Raw genomic sequence first — 16343 nt, forward strand, 5'->3', positions numbered from 1 at the left:
ACATATCCGAATATGGTGCATTTGGCTCAAAAGCCCTAGGAGGAGTTACTATTTATAAATTTTTGTCTAAGCTTAAATAGGAAAACAGAATGTTGGCTTCTACAAAGCGACATAACTAGTTACTTTTTTTAGTAACTAGCACAACATTGGAGTTAATGACCTCAAAAAAGCTAATTGGAGTCAGGTTTTAGCACACCTGGAGTCTAATTAATATAATACGTTTGGAGGTGTGGACTACAGCTACTTTGACTGATAACCAAGCCCCCCACCCCCACCCCCACCCCCTTCAGTAGAGGAAAACCTGGACAGGAAAACATTCTTCAGTGTGGAGGCTCCCTTCCTGGTTTAGACTGGAACGTCAATGGAGTCTAAAAGACAGATGATGAACTTCAGAAAATAACTAACATTCCACTCTAACTGTAAATATTAAGTTTAATATAAATATCAAAATATATACTTTAACACACGTTTAAGGGATGTATCTCAGTTCCATTCCGTTGAACTTCAAGGGGATTTTCTGCACCAGAACTTTTTATCTTCTTCCAGATGAACATTCCAACAAAAGCAACGAGAACAAGGAGAGTGACGACTGCAGGAACAATGACACCAACATGCCTTCGATCTGATCCTCCACCTGATCCTATACATGATTCTACATCTGTTAAATAATCACAGACTCTTTATTATCTGCTGCATCAGTAAATCACTTTTCACTGCAAATCTGTACTTTTATAGGAAAGTGTTTTTTCTGACCTCTCCGGGTTCGGTGCTTGTTTACATTCGGCACTAACTCCTTCCCCAAGCTGCTGTGCTGAATCACACAGGTGTAGTTGTGTTTCTGCAGCTCCTCAACTGAGACTTTCATAATGCTTCTCATCTGGAAGCTTCCATCCTGGTTTATTAAAGACATTCTGAGCTCCACGTCCTCATGCATGTCCTCTCCGTCCTTCATCCATGAGATCATCACTGGTTTGGGGAAGACACCTGTAGCGTTACACACCAGCTCTGGAAAAGGCGAGAGTTTCTGGCACACTGGCGTCTCGGAATGAACTGCAGAGACACACAGGAAGAAATATTAAAACTCTTAAGCAAGGCTCACACTGTGCTATGTTTCAAAACCCTTCGTGATTGTTGCTGTACAAAAATGATCCCATTGTCACACTGTAGGATCATAGTTGTCATCCTGTCAGACAGTCAAGACGCGTCAAAATCGGACGCACACAAGAAGACTTGTCCGGGGTTTTACGTCATCAATCCATGACACAATCAGTCCCGAATTCTCTCACTAAACTGGCATGTAGCAGCAAACGAAAACAATCTGTACTGTTAATTGTGTTTCTAACAATCCTTGATGATGAAGGCAGGAAAAAAACATGTCAAACCAATCAAACATGACAGATTTTACCCTAGGATTCTAGAAATCTTTTAGGATTTTCAAAATTTGTCTCAGACGACCAAACTGTGGCCAAAATCGCACAGTGTGAGCCGGGCTTTACATATTAAATTATAAATCTGACAATGTCGCCATCAAAGTGAGTGTAAATACTAAAGGAATCAGAATCAGAATCAGAATCAGAAAGGTCTTTATTGCCAAGTATGTTTCCACATACGAGGAATTTTTTCTAGTACAGGAGCTCCACAGTGTAAACATGTAGCAATGGTAAGACATGAACATATAAATAATAGACAGTTGTATGTGCAAATTGTAATATAAGTGTGCAAATTAAAGTAAAAGATGTGCAAATTCAAATGTAGATGTGCAAAATAAAATATAAATGCGTACTTGCAGACAATGCAAGAATAGGTATTGTTCTGTGTATGTTAGGTGTCCATCAGATGTATGTTAAGTGTTCATCAGATGTATTGCCTGAGGGAAGAAACTGTTCCTATATCTGGTCATTTTGGTACACAGGGCTCTGTAGCGTCGGCCAGATGGCAACAGTTCAAATAGTAAGTGTGCTGGATGTGAGGGGTCCAGAGTGATTTTCTTTGCCCTTTTGCTCACTCTGGAGAAGTACAGGTCTTGGAGTGTAGGGAGAGTTGTGCCAATGATTCGCTCAGCAGTCCGAACTACCCTCTGTAGTCTCCTGAGGTCGGATTGGGTGGCTGAGCTGAACCAAACAGTCACTGAAGTGCAGAGGATGGATTCAATGATAGCAGTGTAGAACTGTTTCAGCAGAACCTGTGGCAGGTTGAACTTCTTCAGCTGGCAAAGGATGTACAACCTCTGCTGAGCCTTTTTCACAATGGAGTCAATGTGAATGTCCCACTTCAGGTCCTGGGAGATTGTGGTTCCCAGGAATCTGAATGACTCCACTGCTGTCACAATGCTGTCCATGATGGTGAGTGGGGGGAGAGCAGGGGGGTTTCTCCTGAAGTCCACGATCATCTCCACTGTCTTGAGCGTGTTCAGCTCCAGGTTGTTAAGGCTGCACCAGACAGCCAGCCGTTCCACCTCCAGTCTGTAAGCAGACTCGTCACCGTCCTGGATGAGGCCGATCAGTGTGGTGTCGTCTGCGAACTTCAGGAGCTTGACAGAGGGGTCATGAGAGGTGCAGTCATTCGTGTGTGTTATTAATCAAGTGTGTGTGTGTTGTGAAGTGTGTATACAATCATTGGGTGTTGTGAAGGATGAAAGAGTATGCTGGGGTGTGTACTATGTGTGTGTGTGTTGAGGTGTGTGAGTAACAGCTGTAGTTACAGTAACAGACCAGGTCACACACTTTACCTTTACTCTCTAGAGTCTCTCTGCCGTGAGGCACAAACTTCTTTAACTGATCAATGCATTCGGTTTTCAGGTAGTTCATCCAGTATATAGCATTTTCTCCTTTATGATTCCACTCCTTTATAAAGATCCCAGCTTTCTCATTAGCTGCAATCCAGTTTCCATTTCCAAGTTCCTGGTTCCAGTTCAGATCCAGACTCATGAAATCTTCTCCATCATAACGGTACTGACTGTATCCTCTAATGGTGCCGTTATCAAGCCCACAGCCAAACATCCACTGGAGTGTATGATCACCTGCACACACGCACACACACACACACACACACACACACACACACACACACACAGATTTGTAAAATAAAATTAGTTTAATTTCCAAACTAAAGCATATTATTGTTGGTTTTTTTTTCAGTTGTTATACTTTTCATGTTGCTGCACTATAAGACTGAGAGAAACAATTTCAATCCTCTGTATGTCCTGGACATATAACAGAATTGACAAAGCTGATTCTGATTCTGACTGATATTGCTGAGACTTTTAAAGGTAGGGTCTCCGATTTTTGAGAAATGCTTCAGAAAACTGAGTTGGGCCGAATAATAAACAAAAATCAAAACAAATGTGTAGCCAATGAGCAGAAAGGGGCGTGTCTTGTCGATATGGGCGGAGTGTTCAGTGCGTATGTGTGACATTAGCAGAAAGTGGTTTTAACACTGACATGGAGGATAAAAACAAAAAGAAAGTGAAGAAAGGCTTACAATAAGGCAAGAAGTAGGACCCCTGTTAATATAGGATCAGCTTTCCAGTGCTGGAGAGAACTGAAGGAGCGGGAAGTTGCCGCATATTCACAGATTGGAGTTTCCCGAGTCAATAACTCCTGAGCTAAACTGTGTGTCATTTTTGCTTGTTTGTTTACCTGCAATCATATTGTTCTTCCCTTCAGCTATGATAAAGACACATTTCTTTCCATTAGTTGCCTGGGTTACGTATGTATGTGTGGGGCGGAGCTATCAAGACAGGGGTGGAACCCATTTGGGTTAGGTGTTTGTTTTGGTGATTTCAAATGTCAACATTGGCTTTCAAAAATCGGAGACCCCACCTTTAATACTGGATATTTTTGCACTGGAATACTGTACTTTAATACAGATTTTTGCACTGGAATCTCAGATGTATGTAACAGCATCTAAAATGTTGATTCTAGATCAGAAATATTTTGTTCATCTTTCTTTCTTTGAATTCTTGGTGTTTCTTATAATTTATTTATTTAGGCTTTTCGTTTCTACAGGAACAATCAGTCATACAGGCTACAACACTGAGTAGAAGCTAATTGTTGTTTTCTAGTTTTTTACATTTGGTTGTCACAAACATGAACACATCACTCCCATTCTCAAATCTCTACACTGGCTGCCGATTTCTCAGAGAATAGATTTTAAGATTCTACTCTGTCTATAAGTCTCTCCATAATACCGCTCCTCTCTACTTATCTGAACTTCTTCATCCCTACTCTCCTATTAGAAGTCTTCGCTCATCTGACCAGGCCATTTTGGTGGTTCCTCGTGTACGGCTCAAGCGTAGAGGAGAGCGTGCCTTTTCTGTGGCCGGTCCTAGACTATGTTTGTGTCCTAATTGTTTGTGTGTTTGGTCTGTAACAAGGATTCACTCTGCTGTTTCAGTAAAGCTTTTGTGTCTCCTGCTGGAGGAAGGTGGGATTGTAGTAAGGTTTTGAGGTTATTTGGTTATTTTTCAGAACTCCTGTCCCATAGATTAACCATTCACCAACAGTTTCACAGTTTGTTAGTGATTAAAGCTCTGAATTTCACCTTCAGCTTGATTCAATATTTTCATTGTTGTCACAATGTCTTGGAGTTGGTACTGATGATCCTTAACACGCTCTGTTTCTCTGTTCCAGTAATTTGTATCATCAGTACTGATCTTCTGTAGCCACTCTGTCTTTGGGATCATCTTCTTTATGTTACTGTCATAGTACACAATCTGTTCTCCATTCAGCAGACCAACAGCAGTGACATTTTCTCCTGGTGTGACAGCAGTGTACAAGAACTGCAGAGAGTGTGTGTCTGTAAAGGATTCAATATTTTTAAGATTTTAGCATATTTTATGTAACATAAAACTATACATTTGGATAATTTTGGCACACACACACACACACACACACACACACACACACACACACACACACAGTTATCAGGTGAAAATAACTGTAAATGTAAGAGTTCATTATTTGAACTGAATAAATTTGACAAAAGTGTAAAAACATGGTCAGTGTTAGTCATTATGGATTATTGTGTATGAATTACTTTTTAATTATAAAAATTAAAAATCAATTTAAAACCTGCATTAAATCATTAAATTAAATTTAAGCATTAAATCCTCTAAATACACGGTTAAATTTTATATTGTTTGGGTTAGGGTTAGAGTTAAGCTTAGACTCTCAGGATTTTATTAAGCCCACACACAAAGCATAATATGATTAGGCGGCGCTAGTCCAGTTGTTTACTTACCTTTAAACGCTTCCCTTTCTTCACTGGGGTAATATTTTCCAAAACAAACATTTCTAATAAATCCCCAAGAGTCCAAGGAATCGGAATATGTAAGCCTTTTAATCCAAATCGCTTTGGTCGCTTCGCAATAATTACTTTTCTGACCGAAAACCGTAAGCGGTAGTTCACTTCCGTCCATTGTTTGGGCTCTCACTTCTCATTGGAGGCTTAGAAAACTACAATTCGGTGTCAGATTTGTAGTCCAGACTATTAGGAATCAAACAAGCCCTCACATGAGCCAATCGGTGCTCGTAGAGCAGAGATAGACAGCTTAGAAGCCAATGATGGCTCTCCATTCCGTTCGGCCCACCCTCCGTTTGTTTGGCATTTGTTCCAGCCAGTAGCAATTTCATGATCCGGGACCCTGATATCTCTTTAGCCAATAAGGAAACGATTCCAACGAGGTGCGACAAGAGCCATCTGGAAGGTGGGGGCTGCCAGCCAGAGAGCTGTGAAAGTAGGCATGACGCAATTCACAGGCTGAATTGCCCAATCCTGGCGCACAGACAGATTAGGCCTGTGTTTTTTGAGCAGATTCTACTGCCTAGTGATTCAGTTTAAAGGGGTTAAAAGGTTATAGGCCTTTCAAACTCTTGTAAACAAGTGTAAACAAGGTTTATTTGGGGGCAAAAAATGGGCAAAAAACAAAAACGCACAGACATATCTGTAGAAAAAAATTCATATAAAAGCCATTTTTGGGTCTTTTGACTTCAATTTTTTTTGGTGAAAGCTAAGACATGTGGCTATGACCTTTAGTTGTCCATTAGCTCCTTGCACTACAGTAGTGTTTTTTAATAATTTTACAGTAAATTTTTACAGGCGGAAATGAAATCCTCCATTCTAGCCTCTGTAACTTTGTGCCAGTAAGGCCTAGAATCACTCTGACACTTGTATCTGAAACTACAGATTGTAGGATTGTATCTCTTCTTTCCAATGAGACCAACCCTGTGTGTCAAAGTATGTGGGAGCTGTACCACTTTTTAGGTGGGCATGTCATATAGGCGAAAATCATAAAAATCAGGGCGTTCTCTAACAGGTTTGCCATTTTAATTACACATATAATATAATGAAATGTGTAAACCCTGAAGGGTCTGAATCTGTTCACGACTCATAGTAACATTTGTGTGTAAGGTTTGATTTAGACTTTTCATATCTGGTCACCAGTTGGTGGCGCTATAACAGTATTTGTAGCACCATGGTCCTGGAGAAACGTTTCATTTCACCATGTACTGTGTGATTATGTAAATCTCATCACTGGCACTGACCATACATGTGAACTCTGGGTCACACCAGAAGAAACTCTGTTCAGAATACATGCAGTTCTGCTGGAATTTAACATCATGAATGTCTTTACATCCTGCTGATAATAAGGGATATGAATCTAATTTTAAAAAACTAATTTAATCTTCTATGTAGTGTATTAAAAGGCTTGATTTAAAGGTCACACATCCTCTTGCCAAATAGAGTATTATGATAATCAATCACTAATCTCATGAGACGCATCAATTAAAAATAAAGATTATTTTAAAATAAATAAATAAAAAATATAATAAAACATCTACAAGGATACAGAGAAGAATTGGTGTATAATCTGACTCCCTGTGTCCTAACATGGCCTATCACACTGATTCATTAAAGACCTTAAAATTTATTTCATCATGAATTTACTGACATCACGTTTTTTTCCAAAATCGTATAGAAATATAAATATTTAATTAAAATATTATTTAAATAAAGTAAAACATCACTATACTGTATACGGGGCACACTTCATGGTGCAGTCTTTAAACTCCATAACATCTAAAAATTTACAATACATTTACTTCCAGTTTTGAAGAATTTTGAAAATTTAGTTACTATTAAACCACCTGAGTAATTAATACAGCATTAATAAATTATTAGATTTTAATTCAGATCTATAAAATCTGAAAGAATTAAAACTGAAATGACCATTATAATACTGTTATATTACTAAACCTTTAAAAGCATCATTGCAGTGAGTAAAGAGTTGAAATGTACTACAAAAAATCTATAATATAAATTAATAAAATAAAACATACCCCAAATAATTATTAAGGATTTACCAGATATTATTATTAGTGGAGAGTGGGGCACAACCTAACACTTTGTTTTCAATAGTTTAGTTTAACATTATTGTTACATATGTCTAGTATATTTCACTGTGAAATCAAACTGCCCACTTAGGAAGCAACACTGATTGACAATCAATTTCACATGCTGTTGTGCAAATGGAATAGACAACAGGTGGAAATTATAGGCAGTTAGCAAGACACCCCCAATAAAGGAGTGGTTCTGCAGGTGGTGACAACAGACCACGTCTCAGTTCCTATGCTTTCTGGCTGACATTTTGGTCACTTTTGAATGCTGGCGGTGCTTTCACTCTAGTGGTAGTACGAGACGGAGTCGCATCTCATCCAGGATGGCACATCAATGCGAGCTGTGACAAGAAGGTTTGCTGTGTCTGTCAGCGTAGTGTCCAGAGCATGGAGGTGCTACCAGGAGACAGGCCAGTACATCAGGAGACGTGGAGGAGGTCGTAGGAGGGCAACAACCCAGCAGCAGGACCGCTACCTCTGCCTTTATGCAAGGAGGAACAGGAGGAGCACTGCCAGAGCCCTGCAAAATTATCTCCAGCAGGCCACAAATGTGCATGTGTCTGCTCAAACGGTCAGAAACAGACTCCATGAGGGTGGTATGAGGGCCTGACTTCCAAGGTGGCAGTATAGCCTTTCCTTATGTGTGGTGCTTATGTTGTGGATAGACGAACAAGTAGACGGAAGTTGTTGAATATAACATGCTGTGGAAGTCTATAAAATACTTCTAGAATAACAGAAGGCTGAACATTACAAGGTACCAGGACTGGGGTCAAGAAAAGAACTGATGCAAGATGGACGCAGTAAAACCACCAACTCCGCTGAAAATGACGGGGAATGTGGACGCGAACTGGCGAACCTTCAAGCAACAATTTCAGCTCTACATTGCCGCGGTTGGAGTTGATCGTCGGGCGGATGAAAGAAAAATAGCCCTTTTGCTAACCATTGCAGGAGCGGAGGCTATTGAAGTATTCAACACCTTTGTATATAATGAACCCGACGATAAAGACAAGTTTGACGAGGTCCTAAAGAAGTTTGATGAACACTGTCTTTCGAAGAAAAATGAAACTTACGAGAGATATGTATTTCGTTCTCGTCTCCAGCCTGGTGAGTCGTTTGATAATTATCTGACCGATCTCAAAATAAAAGCTCAGTCCTGCAACTTTGGTGATCTCAAAAACTCAATGATAAGAGGTCAGATTGTATATGGGACAAATGAAAAGAAGCTAAGAGAAAAGCTGTTGAGGGAAGCGGATCTCACACTGGCATGTGCAATAAAAATATGTCAAGCTAATGAGCTGGCAAAGCAACATGCTGTTACTTTTCAAGCGGCGCCATATGACCAAGAAAGCGAGTCCGTGAATGTAGTGAAAATGAAAGGAAAATCACAGTTCAAGTTCAAACAAAAAGACAATAAGAGAGACGATGATCAAGCACAGTTTGACTGTAAGAAGTGTGGTGAAATGCACAGACTGAGACAATGCCCTGCATTTGGAAAAACATATGCAAAGTGTAAAAAGCAAAATCACTATGCAAAAATGTGTCATACCAGAAAAAAGATACACATAGTACAGGATGACCCAGATGACAGTGATGATTTGAGTGAGACATTTTTCATCAAAATGGTGTTGTGTGAGAAAAGCTACATACAGCCCCAAAATGCAAGTGACAAAGAGCTTGCTGTACGTGCAGTAAAAGATGATAAATGTCACGTCTGTCAGTCAATGGGACACTAGTAACTAGAGATGAGCCAGATACTCGGCTGAAACGAGTATCCGGTACGGATAAAGCACTTCTGCCAAGTACGAGTATTATACGAGTAATACGAGTCAATATCTGTGCTCGGATTGAATGAAAATCATCATTGGGTAGCTGATTGTGTCAGCGTTCTGTGATAGGCTAGTCACAGCGCCCCTCCCCTACAGTGATAGGCTAGTCACAGCGCCCCTCCCCTACAGTGATAGGCTAGTCACAGTGCCCCTCCCCTACAGTGATAGACTAGTCACAGCGCCCCTCCCCTACACACATACAGATGTATTGTGTTGCTGTGTCTCACTCTGCTCACTCACAGTCACACACACAACAGCTCTCTGTCTCTCCCTCAGTCACTCGGGTTCGCGGGTCTTTTCCGTTAACGTTTAGGGTTTCTTCAGCTTTTTACTTCGGGTTGTAACGTTAATAATACGTACTTACTAACCAGTAGAGCTCTGGTAAACGTGGGTTCGTTCAAACGTGGTGCTTGCTTGGTAGAATGCGACTCGCATTGCGTCTCTGCCTGTCGGAGATTTTTTTTCTTTTTTAAACCTTCAGCTGTCTCTAACCAGGAACCAGACACTGAGTGTCTGACACGTTTTTGCTGTATTTCATAAAAACATAAAGGTAGTAAGCTAGTGTTATAAATATTATAAATTAATTATTACCGGTTAAAGCCCCGCCCATTTCAAGACAAGTCCCGCCTACTTCCAGGTTAGGGAACTCGGAGTGTATCTGTAGTCCCACCCACTCCGAGTACAGATATGGATACAGATAATTCATATGGTTAACAGATACAGATACAGATACGGATAATGCTGTACTCGCTCATCCCTACTAGTAACCTTCAAAATTGACACCGGAGCCAAAGCCAACTTGATCAATGAGAATGATCTGAAAGCTCTTGTAGAGAAACCAAAAAGAGTTGCAGACAAGGCAATGTCATTAAAAGCATACAACAATCAGCCAATAAAAACTATGGGTAGTTGTAGGCTCAAATTGACTGCAAAAGGCAGACAACACCACTTGATGTTTACAATAGTGCCAAGTGGACATGAGTCGATCCTTGGAGACAAAGCATCCGAAGATCTTGGACTAGTCACGAGGATCTACCAGATCAACAGTGACAACATAAAAATTGACAATAAAATCAAAAGGCTGTCACAAAGCGAAGGTAGTACAAGTATTGTGAACAAATACGTGACTGTCTTTAAAGGACATGGTACACTACCTTACACTTACAAAATACAGCTCAAGGAAGATGCTAAACCTGTAGTGCATGCCCCTAGGAGAGTGCCAGCACCTCTTAAAGCAGGGCTTAAAAAGGAACTGGACAGAATGACACAGATGGGAGTCATCGAGCGAGTGGAAGAGCCCACAGACTGGGTAAATTCCATCACGTGTTAAAAAAAGAAACTCCCCTGAGTTACGTGTCTGCCTAGATCCTAAAGATTTGAATGAAAATATTAAAAGAGAACATTATCAAATCCCAAAGAGAGAAGAAATTCTGAGTGACATGGCCGGTGCAAAGTACTTCAGCAAATTAGACGCCTCGCATGGATTTTGGCAGCTGAAACTGGACCCAGAAAGCAGCAGGTACACCACCTTTAACACACCATTTGGGCATTACTGTTTTCTGAGGCTGCCATTTGGCATCAAGTCAGCGCTAGAGATCTTTCACAGAGCTATGGAGTCAATCATAGAGGGTCTGGAAGGAACACAAGTGTACATTGATGACATAGTTGTCTGGGGAAACACAAAACAACAACATGATGAGAGACTTGAGAAGCTGTTACAGAGAGTGAAAAAGTACGGCCTAAAACTAAAAAGAGAGAAATGTCTTGTTGGAGTGACAGAAATGACATTCTTAGGAGACAAGCTCACAGCAAACGGCGTGCTTCCAGACAAAACAAAAGTGCAAGCCATACTGAATATGCCGGCTCCAACTGATAAAAAGGAGTTTTGCGGGCAATGGGGATGGTTAACTTTCTGGGTAAGTTCATTCCCAACCTCTCCTCAAAAACTAAATGCCTCAGAGAACTGCTGCATCACAACGTTGCATTTGAGTGGACCACAAACCATGAAAAAGAATGGAAAGAACTGAAGAGAACTGTGACTGCTGAACCAGTTTTAACCTACTTTGATCCAACAAAACCAACCAAAGTCTCCACTGATGCATCAAAAGATGGACTAGGAGCCGTATTGCTACAAATGAATGAACAAAAATGGCAACCTGTAGCATATGCATCGAGATCAATGACAGAGACTGAAAAACGCTATGCTCAGATTGAAAAGGAGACACTGGGCCTAGTGTTTGGGTGTGGTAAATTTCACACTTATGTTTATGGACTGCCCACATTCATAGCAGAAACTGATCATAAACCACTCATATCAATCCGTAAAAAGAATCTCATTGACATGTCGCCCAGAATCCAACGTATGATGATGACATTGCAGCGCTATGACTTTGGCCTAATATACACGCCAGGTAAATACATAGTGCTTGCTGACACACTTTCTAGAGCACCAAAACTCAACAGTGGCACAGCTGAGAACACCGCAGCAGAAGATATTGAAACACACATCAACATGGTCACTGCCTCACTGCCTGCATCAGACACCATACTGCAGCATATTGTTAAAGAGACAGCAAAAGACTCCATGTTAAACAAAGTGTCTCACTGTGTAAACAACGGCTGGTCGAAAGGAGTTTGCCCACAGTTTTTTCCGGTGCGGGCAGAGCTGTGTATGTCAAAAGGGCTCCTGCTGAGAAAGAACAGGATTGTTATCCCACAGACCATGCGCAAGGACTTGCTTCACAGTCTTCATGAAGGACACCTGGGAGTGGAAAAATGTAAGAGAAGAGCACGTGAAGCCATCTACTGGCCAGGTATCAACAAAGACATAGAGGAAATGATTGAGAAATGTGACATCTGCCTCAGACACCACTACAAACAAGTCAGGGAGCCAATGCTGGTGGCCGACCTTCCCACTGCTCCTTGGCAAAAGGTGGGCACAGATTTATTTCATCTGAATGGCAAGGACTATCTTCTTGTTATAGACTATTACTCGAACTACCCTGAGATACAGCTACAGAGTTCACCTAGCACCCCATCCACACCATCAACAAAACAAAGAACATCATTGCCTGCATCCTCCTCCAACAGCCCTGTCTCAACATCAACCAGCACAGCCACAACCTACTGAGGTCACCTTATTCTAAAAGAAAGCGGTGTCAGGTCTTCCCTAGCAATAAGGACAGAAAGACAAATATATTGTGCTTCTACTGCAAAATATATCTCTGCAAAGAACACATTAAAAGTGTGTCTTTTTTTGCCACGCATGCATCTAAACACACACATACTCATGCATGTTTTTGCACACAAAGACTTTTTTTGGTAGTAATAGATTTCTATTGGTTTGATTTGCTTGATTGGTTGTTGTGTGTTTGACCTTGCAAAAGATGTTCTATTTTTGAAAAAATATATGGGTCAAAATTGACCCGTAACACCATAGATGTTACAATAGTTAATAAAATTAAAATTAAAAAATATATAAAACAAATTTATTGAAGAGATGTGTCCTAATACTCATCCGTAATAGTCAGGAAACAAAACAATCTTTCATTTATTTATGTAATTCTCTTGAGGTTAGTTTTACCATTTTTTGGAATTGAAAGCGAAAAGTATGCTGTCAAAAGAAAGGCCCAGGGGCCACACCAAAAATATTAAAACCAATCTTTTTATGGATGAGGAAGCCCAACATGGTATCTAAGAGGTAGGAAACAAATCTGATGATAAATAATTGTTTTGAGGCTATTTTATGACTGTTTTAAGACACGGGTCAAAACCGACCCGTTAACATAAGAGATGGTAACAGAAAGCCAACATAAGAGGAAGGTTAGTTAACCTCTGTTTTATATTCATTCTATCATGTAACCACAAGGTGGCAGTATAGCCTTTCCTTATGTGTGGTGCTTATTTTGCGGATAAACGAACAAGTAGACGGAAGTTGTTGAATATAACATGCTGTGGAAGTCTATGAAATAAAATATAGCTTGCCGCACAAATGTTCATGTGTGACTTCTAGTATAACAGAAGGCTGAACATTACAAGGAAGGGGAGGGGGAACTCAACTGTTTATAAATACATTTTTGCGTGTTTTTTTTTCTACTTACACAAATGGTATACATGTGGCGAGTGTAATGTTGTTACACTAGATTATTTAAATTACTATTAATTATTTGCGCTAAAAACAAGGCTTTTATTTTGAAATTCTTTTCAGAAGCAATTGCATAGTGATGAATGTTCATGTGACCACAAGCAAATGTTATTTTTTATTTCTTTTTCTACAAATATAAATTTTATTTCTTTATTGGTTTGGTTTCCTCTCTTTCTTTTTGAAAACATTAACCTTTAAAAAAAGAATGGTTATTAAGGATTGTTCAAGTTGTTATGTGTAAGCGTGAGGGTGGAGCTGACGTAACTTCCGGTGTATGCTCGCTTTCGCGGGATTTCAATGCGATGAGAGGTATGTTTTATCGGCTCCTCAAATAAAATGTTCAAAATCATTTAATTACCTACTAGTTTTGGGTTTTCTACACAATGTGATTTTTAGTAATTTTTTTTGTTGTTAAGACATTATTAATCCAAGTTCTGAATATTGAAAAAGGATGTTTAATGTCAAGTGAATTCACGTAACGGCCGCCATTACACGCTGAAACTTATTACATGATGATGCACACTTAAATTTATACACTCATTACTGTAATGATCCAAGAGATTTACACGTATATAAATGTATCTGTAATGATTGACAGGCACTACTAGAGCAGACGTAATCCTGTTGCTGCCTGATGGTGTCTGTTATGTGTAATGCAGATGAGAGATCCTGAGAAGCCACAAGTAAACCATTTGACAACTGCATCATGGTGTGAAGTCTTTTTCATTCTAAAAATACACAACGCAGAAGAAAACCCACTACATACATACATATATTTTTCACAATAGAGGGTGCGATATTTTTTAAATATTCTAACGCCCATATGTATGTGTATGGAGGGAGCATTTACACTAGCGGAGTTTACTTCCTGCATCCATCTTAAAGAATAATAGACTGAACTGTTTCATCTTGAACATTTGTTAATGTTATTATTACTATTATTATCATTGCACATGTGTTAACGTTACCGCTGTGTTTTTGTAATTTCATGTAAAGACACAGATAAAAATATTTCGGTTTAATATCAAACTTCATTCTTTCACTGAATTGTAAAATGAGACCCACAGTTTATATCCAGTATGCTGTCACTGCTGACCAACATTTACAGAACATAACTTTCATTATTTAATAACTTTTATTTCTAAACTTACCTGCTGAAGAACGTTGAACAGGACATGTGAAAAAAAGAAAACCAATGCATACAGCGCTGTAGTCCTCCATTTTACAGTGCAGACTTTAACTAATCAGAAATAAACAGTTTCACTCATAACATTTTTCGTCACAAAATTTCGAAATAAAAAAAACTATTCAGGATAAAACTCATGTCCCAGAGGAAGAGGTACGCGATCACAAAAAGGAAGGCACAGCAGTTTCATTTCTGGAGGTCTTCTTGTAAGTCGCCCTCCATAGATATTATCCACTAGACGTCGCCTTGTATACGGCAGTACATTGGAGCGAATGCGTCAACTGAGCCGCCATCTTATAAGAAATAAAAAATAAAGAAATAAAATCACCATAAATCGTCATGAATGCGATTTCTAGTTTTTTTTTGGTTTGTTCCAAAGTTCAGACATGTATTTATCATTAAGTCCAGAGAAAAATTAAGGTTTTGATATTAAGATAATCTACTTTTTCACAATATAATACATAGTGCTAGTAGGTGTAAGTTTATTAGTTACATTCTTCCACTTGAGTAAACTTCAAATGAACAATCACTACTTACCTTATAGCCTACTGCATGTAACACTGCTACAATGGTGTGACTATACGTGTTTATTATGTTGGCTTTGTAGAAGCCAACATTCTGATTTCCTCAGTAGGGGTTCAGCGAAAAAATCGGCAGCAGGAAGTAGCTGACACTGTCAGCTCTCGCTAATAACCGGAAGTCGGGGGGTGGATAAATAAATTATCAATTTATATTTAATTTTAGTACTTATTTTAAATACTTAAATGTGTTATTATTTTGTATTTGATTTAAAAAGTTTTAACAAATATAAAGCAAGTAACGAAGAAATATAAATCAAGTAACGAAGATCATAGACATAATACAAAAAACAAACATGAAGCTACACTTTAAATTATGAAATTGTACGTGTATAAATATTTTATACATAAATTTAATTTCATTTATACATAATATATACATAAACATTCATTAATAAAGTCCTGTCTAACGAGTGTACATGTTTGTCAAATAGTGAAATATATACATACATGAATGCCTGTATAGTCATGTTGTATATTTATTAAATGTAAATAAACATTCATTAATAAAGTCCTGTCTAAAAGAAAAAAAAAAGAACATGGTCTCAATGGCCTTTATTAAAAATCATATTTTGCTATCATTTAAGTTCAGTTTTACATTTGTAGTATTTCAATACATTCTTGCCTGTGTTTCATAAAACAACTGTAACTTTTGAAACAGGCTTGATATTTGTTGTTCTGAAATTAGAATGATCAACAACAATTCTAACTAGATTGTAAAGTTCATAGAAAAACTAAGCTGGCTTGAAAAAGCCTAGCCAGACAGTTTGAAAAAGCTTTACAATGTTCTAGCACGGTTTAACATGACTTAAAATGTTTCTAGTGTTAGGGGATAACAGCTTAAAGGCCCCGGACCAGATATGATGAAAGAAGACCAGGAGTCATGAGGTACAATCAAATAAGTAAAAATTTATTGAATAGTTTATTGATTCCCCCTCACAAACCAGGGGACCACACGGTGCACAAGCTGCGATTCTACAAATGATTAAATTAACCAATTCAAGTAGTCACAGATTAACTATCTCTAAAATAAAAGTTAAAATACAACTTACAGAGCCACAATTATTTATGAATCTGATAATTAATATACGAACACTTACCGAGCCAAATGCCGCCATTACTGAAGATGCTGTCACTTGACCTCCAGTTAAATGTGATTGGTTGCTACTATGTTGGACGATACTGATTGGCTGCCAATGGCAGCCCCAAAAC

At 38.9% G+C, this 16343-nt stretch overlaps 1 protein-coding gene across 4 annotated transcripts; it reads right to left on the reverse strand.

Moving 5' to 3' along the window:
* Nucleotides 1–284: 284 nt before the first annotated feature.
* On the reverse strand, nt 285–15244 carry LOC132863973 (DLA class I histocompatibility antigen, A9/A9 alpha chain-like). Of its 4 annotated transcripts, none has more exons than XM_060897092.1 (8): nt 15091–15244; nt 14519–14846; nt 5242–5729; nt 4543–4797; nt 2729–3019; nt 754–1050; nt 468–658; nt 285–361 (listed from the first exon to the last, which is right to left on the reverse strand). In XM_060897092.1, the coding sequence occupies exons 3-8, from the start codon at nt 5417–5419 to the stop codon at nt 359–361; spliced, it is 1215 nt and encodes a 404-aa protein (XP_060753075.1). In that variant the 5' UTR covers nt 5420–5729; nt 14519–14846; nt 15091–15244; the 3' UTR covers nt 285–358. The 4 variants fall into 4 exon arrangements, with proteins under 4 accessions (XP_060753075.1, XP_060753074.1, XP_060753073.1 ...); XM_060897091.1 differs by having other exon boundaries at nt 295–368; nt 468–640; XM_060897090.1 differs by having other exon boundaries at nt 295–368.
* Nucleotides 15245–16343: the final 1099 nt, after the last annotated feature.

Source organism: Tachysurus vachellii, chromosome 21 (genome assembly GCF_030014155.1).
Source record: "Tachysurus vachellii isolate PV-2020 chromosome 21, HZAU_Pvac_v1, whole genome shotgun sequence".
Classification (NCBI taxonomy): Eukaryota; Metazoa; Chordata; class Actinopteri; order Siluriformes; family Bagridae; genus Tachysurus; species Tachysurus vachellii.